Source organism: Amblyraja radiata, chromosome 1, assembly GCF_010909765.2.
Source record: "Amblyraja radiata isolate CabotCenter1 chromosome 1, sAmbRad1.1.pri, whole genome shotgun sequence".
NCBI lineage: Eukaryota > Metazoa > Chordata > Chondrichthyes > Rajiformes > Rajidae > Amblyraja > Amblyraja radiata.
Window position 1 is genome coordinate 125,489,597 of NC_045956.1, and position 17,600 is coordinate 125,507,196.

General features: G+C 44.2%; 1 protein-coding gene, 1 long non-coding RNA gene and 1 pseudogene across 8 annotated transcripts in view; 1 reads left to right on the forward strand and 2 right to left on the reverse strand.

Moving 5' to 3' along the window:
• LOC116979010 overlaps window positions 1-16,772 on the reverse strand; it is a 20,287-nt gene extending 3,515 nt beyond the window's left edge. Inside the window, exon 1 of the long non-coding RNA XR_004413615.1 lies at window positions 16,684-16,772. This is a non-coding gene — a long non-coding RNA (uncharacterized LOC116979010). The remainder of the gene's footprint in view (window positions 1-16,683) is intronic.
• Window positions 1-17,600, forward strand: part of il6st (interleukin 6 cytokine family signal transducer) — a 74,765-nt gene that overhangs the window by 9,392 nt on the left and 47,773 nt on the right. For 5 of the 7 annotated variants that reach the window (XM_033030356.1, XM_033030328.1, XM_033030347.1 and 2 more), the window contains exon 2: window positions 16,680-16,762. In XM_033030356.1, coding sequence (XP_032886247.1) covers window positions 16,690-16,762 — 73 coding nt within the window. In that variant the 5' untranslated portion in view covers window positions 16,680-16,689. Of the gene's footprint in view, window positions 1-15,470; window positions 15,476-15,782; window positions 15,803-16,679; window positions 16,763-17,600 lie in introns of those variants that run through there. The other 2 variants (XM_033030337.1, XM_033030376.1) reach the window with 2 other exon arrangements.
• Window positions 2,610-2,724, reverse strand: LOC116983365 (annotated as a pseudogene).

Here is a 17,600-nt window from a genome sequence, read left to right on the forward strand (position 1 = left end):
GCCTCTTAATGTTCTCCTTGGTTGCTTCCCACCAGAGTGTCGGGGAGTCAAAGAGGGGCCTCACCGTTCTCCAACGTGCGTAGTCCCTCTTTAGCTCCTCAACGTTCTCTGGGGTCAACAGCTTCACGTTTAACTTCCACGTCCCTCTGCCTGCCTTCCGGTCCTCCTGTAGGTGACAGAAGCCTGAAGGAGGCAGTGGTCAGAGAAGAACACCGGCGTGAGGTCAGTGTGTCTCACCGTGACGACCTTCGTCGTGAAGACGAAGTCTATCCGGGATCGGGCTGAACCGTCCGATCTCGACCAGGTGAACCGCGGCTGGGACACGCCTGCAGGGTCGCTGAAGGCGTCGTGCAGCTTTGCGTCTTTTACCGTTTCCATCAGGAACTTGGACGTGCTGTCCAGTCTGTTGTCGGCACTGCCGGATCGTCCAGCCGCATCAATGATGCAGTTGAAGTCACCGGATAGAACGAGCTGCCGGGACGTGGCCAACAGCACTGGGAGCTGCTGGAGAACGGCCAGTCGCTCGCTCCGCACTGGTGGGGCATACACATTAATCAGCCGGAGCGGAGAACCACGGTACATAACGTCCACCACGAGGAGACGCCCCGCAACCACCTCCCTGACCTCAGTGATGGCGAAGTTCCCTCCCCGCAGCAAGATCCCCAGGCCGGAAGCACGACAGTCATTGCCCCCCGACCACACCGACAGTCCGTGGGGCCATCATCGCGACCACCTCCGATAGCAGCGGAGGTGTGGCAACCCGCACTCCTGGAGAAAAGTCACATCTGCCTTGACCTTGGCCAAGTACTGTAAGGCATTTACACATCGCGCAGTGCTCTTCACACTGCGCACGTTTAAGGATGCCAGTTTGAGCTCCATTGTCCTTTAGAGTCACTGGCCATTTTCCTGTTCCCTCATGCCCACCGCTTCGGTGAATTGCCTCACCTTTCCTGGGCTCAGGTACCCGGCCTCCTCAACGGGTTGGGTTTCCCGTGTCGTCACCCAACGTGTCGTTGGGTGGGGAGCTGCTCGTTTTACCCCCTTCTGGGTGCGCCGCTTCCCCCGTCTCTCGTGGCTGGGGCACGGTGACAGGCTTACTGCTCCCGGAAACTCGGAGCTGGGGCCCATTGGCCGCTGCACTGCTCCCGGTTGCCCGGAGCTGGGGCCCATCAGCCGCTACAATGCTCCCGGTTGCCCGGAGCTGGGGCCCAACTGCCACTGCACTGCTCTCGATGCCCTGGGGCTGGAGCCCCTCGACCGCTGCTCTGCTCCCGATATCCTGGGGCTGGAGCCCCTCGACCACTGCTGGGGCTGGAGCCCCTCGACCACTGCTCTGCTCCCGATGTCCTGGGGCTGGGGCCCCTCGACCGCTGCTCTGCTCTCGGTCTCCTGGTGCTGGTGGACAATCGGCCTGGACCTTCTCCTTTTCTCCCCGGTTTTCTTCCTGTGTGGTTTCCCATTCGCCTCATCCTCCGACGAGGAGAGGTTGCTGCCTTCTGTCAGGGAGAGAGACCGTTTTTTGGGGGGTTTTTTTGGGCTTGCCAACCCCTTCTGCCCTCTGCTCCGTGTGCTGACCTTTCTGGTGTTTTCGATACTTCACCGTCGTCCAAATCTGCTCTCCCCCCTCCTCCATCGACTCTCCCTCCTGGGCTTGGTGCTGGAGTTCTCCTGGCACTTGGGGGCTCGAGGTGGTTGAGGTGGTTGGGCTGTCCTCATCCCTGTTTCCCCTTTCTGCTGGGGACTTGGCAGTGGTAGTGGGTGTCTCACCTACCCGGGGGGTGCTGAAAGCCGCCCCTCTTGTTGCCTGTGCGTATGAACAGGCTCTTTTTGGGCAGGCCCTGTAAAGGTGGCCTCCCCCCCCACACAGGCTGCAGTTTTTGCTGGCCTGACAGTCTTTTGTCTCGTGGCCCTCCGTTTTGCAGTTTTTGCAGACCACTGCAGTGCATTGGGCCACCACATGCCCAGGCTTGTTACATCTTCAGCATAGTCTGGGCTGCCCCACGTAACTTAAATAGCCTCGGTTTCTTCCAATTGCGAACACCGAGGGAGGGTGGAGGAATGCTCCTTCCTTGTCCACTCTCAGCTTCACCTTGACCTGCCGCTTGCTCGTCCAAATTCCATGCAGGTCCTTCACGTCCACGCAGTTCCCTGCTCCGTCGACGTAGCGAGCAAGGAAGGTGAGGACATCCACTACGGGCACATGTGGGTTAAACATATGCACCGTGATCATCCTTTCTTTTTGGTTTGGGAGGGTGAAGAGTGGCTGCACCTTCAGCAACGACAGCGGAGCTTCATTCCCCTTCTCCTGGAAATCCTTCATCAGCTTTTGCCATCCTGTCGGAAGCACAAAGGTAACATCGAAGTATCCGTTACCCGGGAAGTCCTGGAGGCAGTAGATATCCCTGGGCTCAAACTTGCAGGTCTCCAGCAAGACCTTCTTTACAAACGTATCTCGACAGAAGGGCATCCCCTCGCTGAGGTCCTTCACACTAATCCTGAGGGTATTGCGGATACCCTGTCCTCTCACTCCCATTGCAGCTGCCATTGCTACGATTTTACACCGCAATCTGCAGCTGTCCTTAATAGACCGCCAGGACTGTTCTAACAAGAACAGATAGCCCCTTTTCCTGTTCTAATAAGAACAGACGCTCTCTTTTAACACTCTTTTACCACTGATAAGAACAGATACTACACTTGATCTTAGCCAAAAGGCCGAGAAGCAGATAGATAAGAGATGGTCATGACATCCTGCTCTGCACGGACAGTGTGTGCCGAAGTGTTCTTGTGCAGTACTGTTTTATTAATCAGCTTTTCTCATATGTGAAAGGTCAACCCGTCCAACTGTTTGCAAAAATATGTAACAATTTTAACACCTCCCAAATTCAAAAGCACAGGCTTTCAACCAAGGTGTGAAATATATACAAGAAAATGGCTGAAACATGACAGTAATGGTTGTGAAATAGATTTTTGTTTAAAACCACATTTTGCATTAAACATTTCCAAGAAAATTACAATTGCTTCAAGCCTGTGCAATGTTCAATTTTGACTTTCCTTCAAAAAGTTAAATAACTTTTTCTGTGTTGGAAACTAATCTATCGGTAGAGAGAGCCTTTTACCATAAATTAATGAAATCGGATAGAATGGAAAGATAACCTCAAATACAGCATGTAGAATGATGAATATAATATACACTGAGAATGAATATTCTGTGTTTTACTGCAGTATTTAACCAGATATAGACCATGTCTTTCTAAAAAGCTACATACTGGTTCATTGGATGGAAAATATTTTGAAGTAAATTTCAATAGATGTATTTTACTTCCAGCCATTAACTATGATATGTATTTATAAAAATATTTTATTTGGTAACATTATATTGAGAACATCTATATTACTAAAAGTCTGTTCTTGACCGGTTTTGGCCATCTGTGCTGCGATTTCCGAGAGAACGCCGCCACCTACGGCCGTCATTTTTGGCCACCTCGCTCATAGCCCCCGTCCACCACATGTGCGCCGAGGATTTTTCCCGTCGATTAAAAATGACAGAGATATTAATGTTTTTACAAAATTCCCCATTCTCTCTGCTGCCCCCGCTGGCGGCAGGGGGGAGGGACTATAAAACCAGGAAGTGGTGTGCATCACCCATTCTTCAAGATGGAGGAAGGCAGAGGGTCACGTTTCTCTGAGCTGTGAATAACACTGAACACATGTCGACTCAAATGTAAGTGCCCTTAGTGGTTCTAAAATGCTTGCAGAATATGTCTATTGGTTCTAAAGCTTGCAAAAAAAGTCTATTGGTTCTAGAGCTTGCAAACAAATGTCTATTGGTTCTAAAGCTTGCAAAAAAAATGTCTATTGGTTTGAAAGCTTGCAAAGAAGTGTCTCTATTGGTTCTAAAGCTTGCAAAACGTGTCTCTATTGGTTCTAAAGCTTGCAAAAAAATGTCTATTGGTTCTAAAGCTTGCAAAAAAATGTCTATTGGTTCTAAAGCTTGCAAAAAAATGTCTATTGGTTCTAAAGCTTGCGAAAAGTGTCTCTATTGGTTCTAAAGCATCCAAAAAAATGTCTATTGGTTCTAAAGCTTGCAAAAAAAATGTCTATTGGTTCTAAAGCTTGCAAAAAATGTCTATTGGTTCTAAAGCTTGCAAAAAATGTCTATTGGTTCTAAAGCTTGCAAAAAATGTCTATTGGTTCTAACGCTTGCAATAGAAATGTCTATTGGTTCTAAAATGGTTCATACTAGCGCAAAATGGTGGCTTGGTTGCTTTGGCTTGAAGTTGAAAGGCACTACTTACTGCAAATAGTGGCTTGGGTGTGGCTTGAAGTTGAAAGGCACTACTTACTGCAAATAGTGGCTTGGGTGTGGCTTGAAGTTGAAAGGCACTACTTACTGCAAATGATGGCTTGGGTGTGGCTTGAAGTTGAAAGACACCACTTACTGCAAATGGTGGCTTGGGTGTGGCTTGAAGTTGAAAGTCACCACTTACTGCAAATGATGGCTTGGGTGTGGCTTGAAATTGAAAGACCACTTACTGCAAATGGTGGCTTGGGAGCTTTGAAGTTGAAAGGCACTACTTACTGCAAATGATGGCTTGGGTGTGGCATGAAGTTGAAAGACACCACTTACTGCAAATGATGGCTTGGGTGTGGCTTGAAGTTGAAAGACACCACTTACTGCAAATGGTGGCTTGGGTGTGGCTTGAAGTTGAAAGTCACCACTTACTGCAAATGATGGCTTGGGTGTGGCTTGAAATTGAAAGACCACTTACTGCAAATGGTGGCTTGGGAGCTTTGAAGTTGAAAGACACCACTTACTGCAAATGGTGGCATGAAGTTGAAAGGCACCACTTACTGCAAATGATGGCTTGGGTGTGGCTTGAAGTTGAAAGACACCACTTACTGCAAATGGTGGCATGAAGTTGAAAGGCACTACTTACTGCAAATGGTGGCATGAGGTTGAAAGGCACTACTTACTGCAAATGGTGGCTTGGTTGCTTTGGCTTGAAGTTGAAAGGCACTACTTACTGCAAATGGTGGCTTGGTTGCTTTGGCTTGATGTTGAAAGGCACTACTTACTGCAAATGGTGGCTTGGGTGTGGCTTGAAGTTGAAAGACACCACTTACTGCAAATGGTGGCATGATGTTGAAAGGCACTACTTACTGCAAATGATGGCTTGGGTGTGGCTTGAAGTTGTCCATTGGTTTTAAAGCTTGCAAAAAAATGTCTATTGGTTCTAAAACTTGCAATAAAATGTCTATTGGTTCTAAAGCTTGCAAAAAGTGTCTCTATTGGTTCTAAAGCTTGCAAAAGGTGTCTCTATTGCTTCTAAAGCTTGCAAAAAGTGTCTATTGGTTCTAAAGCTTGCAAAAAATGTCTCTATTGGTTCTAAAGCTTGCAAAAAATGTCTCTATTGGTTCTAAGCTTGCAAAAATATGTCTATTGGTTCTAAAGCTTGCAAAAATATGTCTATTGGTTCTAAGCTTGCAAACAAATCTCTATTGGTGTTAAAGCTTGCCAAAAAAATGTCTATTGGTTCTAAAGCTTACAAAAAAAATGTCTATTGGTTCTAAAGCTTGCAAAAAGTGTCTATTGGTTCTAAAGCTTGCAAAAAATGACTATTGGTTCTAAAGCTTGCAAAAAATGTCTATTGGTTCTAAAATGGTTCATACCAGCGCAAAATGGTGGCTTGGTTGCTTTGGCTTGAAGTTGAAAGGCACCACTTACTGCAAATGGTGGCTTGGGTGTGGCTTGAAGTTGAAAGACACCACTTACTGCAAATGATGGCTTGGGTGTGCCTTGAAGTTAAAAGACCACTTACTGCAAATGGTGGCTTGGGAGCTTTGAAGTTGAAAGGCACTACTTACTGCAAATGATGGCTTGGGTGTGGCATGAAGTTGAAAGACACCACTTACTGCAAATGATGGCTTGGGTGTGGCTTGAAGTTGAAAGACACCACTTACTGCAAATGGTGGCATGAAGTTGAAAAGCACTACTTACTGCAAATGGTGGCATGAGGTTGAAAGGCACTACTTACTGCAAATGGTGGCATGATGTTGGAAGGCACTACTTACTGCAAATGATGGCTTGGGTGTGGCTTGAAGTTGAAAGGCACTACTTACTGCAAATGGGGCGCGTGGGTGCATTGGCCTGAAGTTGAAAGGCACTACTTACTGCAAAATGTGGCTTGAAGTTGAAAGGCACTACTTACTGCAAATGGTGGCATGAAGTTGAAAGACACTACTTACTGCAAATGGTGGCTTGGGTGTGGCTTGAAGTTGTCCATTGGTTTTAAAGCTTGCAAAAAAATGTCTATTGGTTCTAAAACTTGCAATAAAATGTCTATTGGTTCTAAAGCTTGCAAAAAATGTCTCTATTGGTTCTAAAGCTTGCAAAAATGTCTATTGGTTCTAACGCTTGCAAAAGAAATGTCTATTGGTTCTAAAATGGTTCATACTAGCGCAAAATGGTGGCTTGGTTGCTTTGGCTTGAAGTTGAAAGGCACTACTTACTGCAAATAGTGGCTTGGGTGTGGCTTGAAGTTGAAAGGCACTACTTACTGCAAATAATGGCTTGGGTGTGGCATGAAGTTGAAAGACACCACTTACTGCAAATGATGGCTTGGGTGTGGCTTGAAGTTGAAAGACACCACTTACTGCAAATGGTGGCATGAAGTTGAAAGGCACTACTTACTGCAAATGGTGGCATGAGGTTGAAAGGCACTACTTACTGCAAATGGGGGCGTGGGTGCATTGGCTTGAAGTTGAAAGACACTACTTACTGCAAATGGTGGCTTGGGTGCTTTGTCTTGAAGTTGAAAGGCACTACTTACTGCAAATTGTGGCTTGGGTGCATTGGCTTGAAGTTGAAAGGCACTACTTACTGCAAATGGTGGCATGAAGTTGAAATGCATTACTTACTGCAAATGGTGGCATGAAGTTGAAATGCACTACTTACTGCAAATGGCGGCTTGGGAGCTTTGAAGTTGAAAGGCACTACTTCCTGCAAATGATGGCTTGGGTGTGGCTTGAAGTTGAAAGTCACTACTTACAGCAAATGGTGGCATGGATGCAATGGCTTGAAGTTGATTTTTGGCCATCTTACTCAGTCCCCCTCCGCTGAGCAGGTGCAGAGAATTCTTCCCATCAATGAAAAATAAAAGTGTTATTAGTTTTTTTTTTAATGTTGAGAATCTCTCTCCTGTCAATCACTCCATGAAAGCCACACCTTTTCCGGTGGGGGGGGAGGGGTTATAAAACCCGGTAATGTGGGTGTGGCTCGGTCTCTGCAAGATGGAGGAGGGAGAGGTCACGACTTGCTGTCTTTAGTGGCTTTGCACCCTACTTCAAATGGTATGAAACTGCACTTGAATTTGGTGGCCTTGCACCCCGCTAGAAGTGGTAAGAAACTGCACTTGAATTTGGTGGCCTTATACCCTGCTTGAAATAGAATTTCAAGGATTAGCCGTGAGTCAACTACCAGCCCACCAGCCGTGAGTGAGTTGCCAGCACAACAGGCTTGATTGACTGAGACGCCAGCCCAAGAATCCACTTGGCACCCAATTTGCATACTAGCCCTCTGGAAACCAGTCCCTTCAGCCCATAACACCCATACTAGCGCTCCAGAAAAGCCCCCCCCCCCCCCCCCCAACTGGCCACCAATATTAGAATTGGTGGAGAGGTGGAATATTGCATTGGATGACCAGCCCTCCTGTGTGATGCTGGGACCAACGGGTCCCACTTAGTCTAGTCTTTATTGGAAATTTTATGTGCAAGATGACTTTTGGATTTTCTTTCTGTCACTTCATGTTCCCCATAATTACGGGATGTTGGCAAAAAATTATTTTCTTTACCTTGAGTGTACTATAAAATACTGGAATGTTTGTTCATTTTAAGACAATTGGGGCAGATGTTTCAGTCAGAGTAGTTCTGAGTGGTGTGTTTGTTAGCTAAACAAACATTTGATGAAGTGAAAAATGTACAAAAAAATCAGGTATTAACAAATTACAGCAAATCATCCAATAAATTCATTTCTGGCTTTAGATGGTGTAATTTTTCTTTAAAATACATTGATTGCAAAGAATTGGGCAATGATCTTGGATGATAAACAACCTCCTCTGATTCCTTGGCAGAGAACACACCTTCGGAGCATCAACAGCAGTATGCGAGTTTGTAAAACTTCCTTCAACTGGCAGATCAGAGATTGAGTCGAACATTGTATCCATGACTGTAGTCCATGTATAAATTTGCCAAAGACATCACTGTTTTTGAATTAATTATGGATAATGATAAGTCTGAGTATAGGAGGGAGATGAATCTTCTGATAGGTGCCAGAACAACAACCTTGCTCTTAACGTTAGTAAATCTAAGGAGCTAATTGTGGACTTTAGAAGAGTCCACAAGCCTGCCTTCAACAAGGGACGGTGGTGAAGAAAGTCAACAACTTCAAGTTCCTGGAAGTGCATATCTCTGAAGATCTGCCTGGACCCAGAACATTTATACAATCATAAAGTAAGCCTGTCAATGCCTCTAATTTCTTAGAAGATTGAGGAAATTCAGTTTGTTGACAAATACCCTCGAGCATCTACAGGTGTATGGTAGAGGTCACATTGACCGTTTGCATCACGCCCTAGTTTGACAACTTGAATGGAATAAAGGAGATTACACAGGGCTCGAAATTAACGGTTGCCCGGGTGCCATTGACCACTCAAAGTGCCGCCGGGCAACCTAAACAGCGAGTCATTTTGCCCGGCTTGGCAACTTGGTTTATACCAAAGATAGACACAAAAAACTGGAGTAACTCCGCGGGTCCGGCAGCATCTCTGGAGAAAAGGAACAGCAGCAGCGGCGGCTCCATCTCCTCCTCCCGCACCCCACCCAGCCTGATAACGGCCGCTGCTGCAACTCCGCCAACGGCGCTTCCAAAACAAACCCTTGGAGGAGGGAGGTGTCGGTCAGAGGCGGACGTATGTGGGGGGGGGGTGTTGTGCCTGACAGGTGTTGTCCGAGGAGAGCTGCCCTTCCTTCCCACCTCCTCTGTCCCTTCCTCTCTCTCTCGTACGCCCCCCTCCACTCCCCTTATCCCCTCCCCTCCTCATCTACTCCCCCCCCCCCCCCCCCCCCCCCCCCCCCCTTCTTCAGACTGAAGAAGGGTTTCGGCCCGAAACGTTGCCTATTTCCTGAGAATTTTCAGTCCTTCACAGAAAACATGCTTGCATCAATCTGTAGTGTGCATGGTTAAGCATATATGTTATCAAGGTCCAGGATTTATTGACACAGGTTGATCATACGCTGAATAATCCAACCACATTTTAGTTTGGAAATGGAAAGAAATAATAAAGATTGCACCAATTGCAATGTGTAAAAAGAGTTGAGATACCGTATTATAATTTTGCTGCATGTCATTGTGGTATATATCATGTCTTGATTGGTGAATATGTTAGTTTGTGACTTTATTTGAAGCAGAAATAATATGTGAATGCTTCATTGAGCATAATTCCGACTGGTAACTACGCACTTCGTCCGAGCACGCGTCATGCAAGCCATCTTAAATGACCACCTAAACTTTCATTTGGCAACTTAAAAAGCTGCCAAGGTTGCCCGGCTGGCAACAGGGAAAAAAAGTTAAGCGAGAGCCCTGTTACAAACTGAACACTGCCCAGTCCATCACGTGTTCTGACTTTCCCACCATCAAAGGGATGGCACTATCTTAAAAAGGCATCCAGTGTCATCAAGAGCCCACACAACCGTAGCAATGCTCTCATTTCATACCTGCCATCAGGAAGAAGATGTAGGAGTCTGAAACTGTAATGTTCAGGAACAGCTTCTTCCCAACAACCATCAGGCTATTGAATACCACAAACCCCAACTAAACTATGAACTGCCTGTGTTGCACAAGGACTTTGAGCTCTGTTTTTGTTTTTTGAACTAGATTGCATTTTATATTTATTGAACATTTTTTGTTATTACATTATCTATTGAGCACAGTGTTTAGAAATGTGTAAAGTTGTTGCTGCAGGTAAGAATTTCACAGTTCTTTCAAGACATGACAAAAAAGCACTCTTGACTCTTGATTATGAAGTATTTGGATTCACTTCCATGTTATAGCCTGCCTCATGTACTATGTATTGCCTCTAGATTGCCTGTTACATTCTCTCTCATTTTCTGTACTCTAATGAAAGCCCATATCCTATTTTGCACCATGAATTTTCATTCAATTCATCCATTACTGGCTTACACACTGGCCCCTACTCTCTCAATTATAACATTCCTCGTCCTTGCTTTTAAATCTCATGTCATTTCTCTTCATCTGTATAATTAGTTCATGCAAAATCCTTTTCTTTCTAGTTCATATGTTCATAAGACATAGGAGCAGAATTAAGCAATTCAGTCCATCGAGTCTGCTCTATACAATCATGGCTAATCTATCTTTCCCTCTCAACCTCCTGCCTTTTCCCCGTAACTTTTGACACATTTACTAATGACAAACCCATCAATCTCACCTTTAAAAATGCCCGAAGACTTGGCCTCCATAGCAGTCTGTGGCAACGAATTCCACAAATTCATCACTCTCTGGCTAAATAAGTTCCTACTCGTCTTTCTAAAGGGATGTCCCTTTATTCTGAGGCTGTGATCTCTGGTCCAAGACTTCCCACTAGTGGAAACATCTTCACCACATTCAATCTAGACCTTTAATTATTCAGCAAGTTTCAATGACATATAGCCCCTCATCCTTTTAAACTCCAGTGAATGTAGGCCCAGAACTGTCAAACACTCATCATATGGTAGCCCAATCACACCCGGGATTATTCTTGTATGCCTCCTCTAAACCTCTTCCAATGCTAGCATATTGGTAATTCCACACACCCTCCTTCCCCTGCTCCTCAGATATGGGGCCCAAAACTATTCGTAATACTCAAAACGCGGTCTGAACAGTGCCTTACAAAGCCTCAGCATTACATCCCTGCTTTTATACTTTAGTCCTCTTGAAATGAATGCTGACATTGCATTTGCTTTCCACACTACTCATTCAACCTGTAAATTAACCCATTGAGAATCCTGCATCAGCATTCCCAAGTCTCTTTGCACCTCCGATTTCTGAATCCTCTATCCATTTGAAAATTGTACTCTAGATAGGCACCATCATAGATAAGTAAAAAAGTGCAACGATTGTAATGTATAAATAGGAGATTTCACTGAGTCAGTATGCAAAGAGTCACCATAGAAACATAGAAACATAGAAATTAGGTGCAGGAGTAGGCCATTCGGCCCTTCGAGCCTGCACCGCCATTCAATATGATCATGGCTGATCATCCAACTCAGTATCCCGTACCTGCCTTCTCTCCATACCCTCTGACCCCCTTAGCCACAAGGGCCACATCTAACTCCCTCTTAAATATAGCCAATGAACTGGCCTCGACTACCCTCTGTGGCAGGGAGTTCCAGAGATTCACCACTCTCTGTGTGAAAAAAGTTCTTCTCATCTCGGTTTTAATGTTTCTGATGCCAACCCTTCGAGTTCCAGAGTTCATATAGTTCTCTTTTCCTTAAAGGCCTGTTGTCCTGGTGGTGGCATTGGTTTGATTTTTGTAGGGGTTGATCTGGCCTGGTGATCATGTCGGTATCTTCCTGCGCTGCTCTGCCTCTCCGTGTTGCTGTAGGCTACGGCTGATCCGCTCTGTGGGACTTCCATTGGTCCCGCAATCTCCTGGCTGCTTCAGGACCTCTAGCAACCCATTTTGCTGACACCTTGACCTGGGGATGCTCCGTCCCGCCACCTCCCACAGCCGCCTCCGTGCCCGGGGTTTGAGCCCACAGCGCACTCACCAATCCTCTCCTCTGTCCACTGTCATCCCTGACTCCATTCACCCTTCTCATCGGTTCCCAGTATTCGGGCTTGCAGTGTGCAGCTCGCTGAAACCACCTTGCCATATAAGTAGAAGATAGACACAAAATAACTCAGTGGGACAGGCAGCATCTCTGGAGAGAAGGAATGGGTGACTTTTCGGGTCGAGCCTTCTTCAGACCAAGGATCCTATAGCGAGCAAGATAGTCCACTCGACGAAAAACACGTAGTACGGTCATGGGCAGATTCATGGGTAATTTAAGGCCCCATTTCCGTAACCGGCTTCCGTCTCCGCACCAAAGATCCCATAGGATAATAGTGTGGAGACGGAAGCCGTTTACGGAAACATCCTTGTAAAAATAAAAGTTATTTGGTAAAAATCTTCTCCTCATTTCCAGAATTTTAATTTATTAACACAAACTGTTCCCCCGCAACATTGATTACACTGCGAGTCGAGTCGGGTCCGGTTACGGAAATAGATGAAAAAAGGCACACGTTATGTTCCGTTGCGTACTACACGTCAGCCCATTGCATTTAGCAGGAGTGGTCTATCTTGCTCCGCTATAGGATCTTTGCTTCAGACTGAAAGTCACGGGAAAGGGAAACGAGAGATATAGACAATGATGTAGTGATATATAGAACAAATGAAGAAAAGATATGCAAAAAAGTAACAATGATAAAGGGATAGGTCATTGTTAGCTGTAGCAAAGTGAAAACAAAAGCTGGTGTGACTTGGGTGGGGAGGGGGAGAGAATGCACGGATTACTTGAATTTAGAGAATTCAATATTCATCCAACGAGGGTCTTGCCATATAAGTATCTGTTTTCTAAATGCTTAGCCTGATTATCTTTACATTCATTTTTAATTTTAGTGTCTTTGTAAAGATGTTTTATTAGCTTGACCGGCTCATCGGTCGGTCACTAGCCTCACCAACTATAATATAGGGGTACACAAAAAAGCTGGAGAAACTCAGCGGGTGCAGCAGCATCTATGGAGCGAAGGAAATAGGCAACGTTTCGGGCCATAATATAGGGGTCGTCTTTTGAGGTGTTCTATTATTAAAATATGCACTTCCTGATGTGGCACACATGATTCAACCCCACACCCCACTTGTGTTGTTTTCAAATGATTTTTGGTCTGGTCAGTTGAATGGTTTGTGCCAACACTGAAATAGCTATGAAGAAGGCTATACCTCAATATAACGTTGGAAGCAACAATTCCAGTCTTTGATTTGGAGTGATAGTTCCCTCCTATTCATTGCTTTGCATCAGCTGACATTTTTTGGTGTAACTTGAGGAAATGCTGCAGAACATTGGGCTTCCAGTAAATCTAAAAGCCAGGCCAATCTTGGGTTTCTGGTTCATTCTGGGACTTGGAGTGGCAGAGAAGTCAATTTTTAAAAAAAATTTAAAACATATCTTTATTTATTAGAAGCAAATGTACAAAAATAGAACCAACGGCATATAAAATTACACAGTTATTGTACAGCTTCAATTTTAACTTTTTGGCTTTAGTTGGAAGGAGAAAAAGCAAGAAAGAGAAAAAGTGAGATGTGCAAAGATAGAACCCCTAGACTACCAAAGTAGTGTAGCCAAAGAGTGAATAAATGAAAGAAAGAAGAGAGGAATAGAAAAAAAATAAAAGGACAAAATGAAAAAGAGAGAAAAAAGTGGTGATATACCTGCCTCACATCCCTCCCCACCCACCTCGCCCAACCCGTAATTAGATTTAAATCCAAAGTTGTGTTGCACCATACTATCCTTGTAATAAATCAATGAATGGTGTCCATGTCTTCGAAAAATGGTCTGGTTTTTCTGCCAAGCCAAGTCTAATATTTTCAAGATGTAGCGTCTCGGACATGTTTATAATCCAAATCTTAAGAATAGGAACTGATGTACGTTTCCAAAATGTAAGTATTAGTTTTTTAGGCGTTATCAGGCCATAATTAAGGAAACATCTTTGAAATAGTGATAGCTCAGAGCAGGCTTCTGAAGTACCTAGAGTGATCAGTTTCATGTCGGGATCCAATTTTATTTTCAGTGTTTTTGAAAAAATTTCAAAAATTCCTCTTCAGAAATTATGTAACTTTATACAAGGGACAATAATAATACAATAATAATACAATAATACCGTTTATTTGTCATTTGAACCTCACATGAAGTTCAAACGAAATTTGGTTCCTGCAGTCATACAAGAAAAGAACCAAGACACACACCAACACAATTTACACAAACATCCATCACAGTGAATCTCCTCCTCACTGTGATGGAAGGCAAAGTCTTGTCTCTCCCCTGCTCTCCATTCCTCTCCCGATGTCAAAGTCAAAGCCCCCGGCGGGCGCTAGCAAGTCCCACGGCGACTTAAGGCCGCGCCGGGCGATGTAAGGCCCTGCTCCAGGTCTTGATGTTGGAGCCCCCGGCGGGCGCTAGCAAGTCCGCGGCCATTTAAAGCCGCGCCGGGCGATGTAAGGCCCCGCTCCAGGTCACTCTCAACCCCGCATTTCGAGCGGGAGAAGTCGCCGTTGCCGGTGCCCCGCAAAGCAGTCTCCCACTGGGGACCCGCGAGCTCCCGGTGTCACCATCCACCGGAGTCGGGTCGCAGCAGCGCGCCACCGCAGCTCTCCACGCTCTGAAGCTGGCCAGCTCCACGATGGTAGGTCCGCAGGTCCGCAGGCTCCGTGACTTGAGCTGTCGTTCCAGTTGGAGGCCCCTCCACGGTGCTAGGCCCCAACTGCAACGGAGACCCGACAGGGAAAGGTCGGGTCCCCGTACAGGGAAGAGATCTAAAAGTTTCCCCCACCCACCACACATACACAGTCAAAAACCCACCACAAACTATACCCTCAACAGGACAATAAAATTAAAATAAAAACAGACGGACTGCAGAGGCCGCTGCGACGTCGGTCGCGCCGCCAACGGAGACAAAGGAATGGGTTATAGTTGCTTCCTGAAGAAGACATTGCAAATAGATACATTTGGGAAGATCTTATTCAGTTTAAACTTTGAATAATAGAGTGTGCAGTATTTTAAATTGAATTAACGAATGCCTAACGTTGCTCGAACAGTTATCTATACCTAGAAGGTTTTCCTCCCATCTGTCTTTTAAATAAGTCAATTTTGTAAATGTCATGTAGCTATAGAGTTGCTAATTGAAAATACCAATCAACAAATAAGCATTTCGGGCAAACAATTAAGATAGAATCTGACCCTAGTTTTAAGAATATTTTTTGAACTGTTTTCTTCCAGATGATTGACATGAAAATTAAAATGACCTTTCTCAGTTATGTTACTTTGAGTTGTGTTTTGAGTATGATCAGAAGAAGTGTCAAAATATATTTTATGTTTACCTGTTAACGCATACAGAACCTTAACACCATGCCTCAACCAACAATACAGTTATTTTGTGAACTGCATAGAATTTTGTCCTAGATTATGAAAATTAAAAACTGCTGGTGATGGAATCTTGAGCAAAACACAGTGCTGGAGGAGCTCAGTGGGTTAGGCAGCATCTGTGGAGAGAATGGACAGATGATGTTTGGGGTCGAGACCCATCTTAAGACTCAAAATCTTATTGCAATTAGGATTTAAACTTGGACCTCGTTGCAGTCCTACTTGCCTGACCTGCTGAGTTACTCCAGCATTTTGTGATCTGCAGTTCCCTGCTTCTTTGGCAAAGTTTCTTTGTGGGTGGATGAAAAAGGTGGAAAATTAAACGTGGAAGATACCACGTTAAATGAATCGGATTTTATCTGCTGACATAATATTAAGATATCTGCTAGGAGCTGAGATTCTTTCTCCATAACCATAAATATATAAAGCAGTTGTCAAACGAGAGGGAGGTCTTAGCATGACATAGAGTTCCTGTTGTGAAATTGTGTGGCTTTAGTCAGTTTAACTCCAGCCGAAACTCTGAGTGCACTTAAGAACTCTGCGCGTTGTATATTCAAGAGAAGTCGCTAAAGTAAGTGGAGATTTTGTTAGAATTTATTAAAATATTGTGATAGTATGTATATAAAAGACATCTGGTAACAAAAAATAAAGCTTTGATTGCTCTCATTTTTAATCTCTTCAGCATTGTGTATTATAAGGAAGTGACAATATGCCCTATGGGCAGTGATTATGATTTACAGCAGGGGGCATATTCCCCTGCATAACTGCACCATGGCAGACACAGTACTGTCATTTAAGAAACCTTTCTTAGCAACATGGATATGCAAAGAATGGAGGGATATGGATGGACATAAAAAGCTGGAGTAACTTGGTGGGACAGGCAGCATCTCTTGAGAAAGGAATGGGTGATGTTTTGGGTGAAGACTTCTTCAGACATTGTGCAGGCAGATAAGAGTTGGTCTTGGCATCATGTTAGGCATAGACATGTGGTCAAAGAGGCTATTCTCACGCAGTACTGTTCTACGTTGTCAAATCACATTTAGCATATGGGATATGATTTTGTAATTTAATTCCATTCATTATATAAAGAATACAAGATTGGTCGCCCCAGAAATACCAGTACTTTGCTTCCACTTCTTTGAAGGGACATGAAACTTCCTTTTAGCAGTACATCAGTGGCTTGTTGAAAGCAGTTGTTGCACTTGTGAACTCCAGAGACTTTAGCACCAACTCTTTGCTTTAATGGACTGCTATCAAATTGGAAATGCATCGATTTGGATGTGATCTGGCGGCTGCACTCTCAAGGTCTGTGATACTTTTTCTTTGAGGATAGGCAACAGTTCTCTACCTTAACTAGCCAATATTTATCCAGCAATCAAGTATACAAAGGTCTTTGAGGTGATAAAGAGGAAAAAATTCTAAATCTTTGCTATGTTTTTATATTTTAGTGACTGAATCATGTTCCTCCAGAGGGCTTGGTGGCTTGTGGTGACGCATGTATCCATGCAAATCACTTTATGTTTGACAACTGGTAAGTGTAAAAGAATTAGCTGTTGTTTTGCAACTAACATTTTATCTTTTATTTGGTGCAGCCATTAAATTTGATAATAAATAACTGCGGAAAAGGAGACCGTCATAAAATTGTGAATTTCAGAAACCCTGGTATTGAACAATTTGGAAATTGGGAGCCTGTTTGGTTTTTTTCCCCATCCTTGAACTAATAAAGGATTTGCATTGGCAAGTGTGACTAATAACTGAAGCTACCCCTCGTTGCAGAACATAGTTAAAGAAGTCAAAGTGTTTATGTTACCTGGATCAGAGTCTCACCAGTTGTGCTGTAATCTAATGTGTTTATATAACTGCCTGTTTGAGTAACCATAAATTTTAGTGAAATGTGGGGCCATTGCATAACCAAAATAAAGATAATGGGATTTACTAGTGTTGGTCGGCCATTGTGTCCACATGAGATCCAAATTGATTGATGCTCTTATTAGGAAAATACTTGCCACAGCTAATCTTTTCGTTCTGTAGTTGTTTTATCATCATCTCCATATAATCAACAGTTATTGGAAGTGAATAACCAATGAAACTTCAAACCCATTGATCAGATGTTCTCTCTTTGCCCGTTATTTTTTATTCATATTTTACTGTGCCAGCGCAGTGGCAACAACATGTACTTTATTGATTTTGCTTCAAATCTGCAATGTATTGTCATAGAATTCCCAGAAATAATGCATGACAAAAATGAATTTGTTGCAGACAGATGTCCAGTAATGCATTTTCCTTCATATCTTCCCTTCCCATGAAATGCTTGCTTATCAGGATGTCATTGACTATCTTCCTTTCCTATTCTGCAATAGAAATCTGGT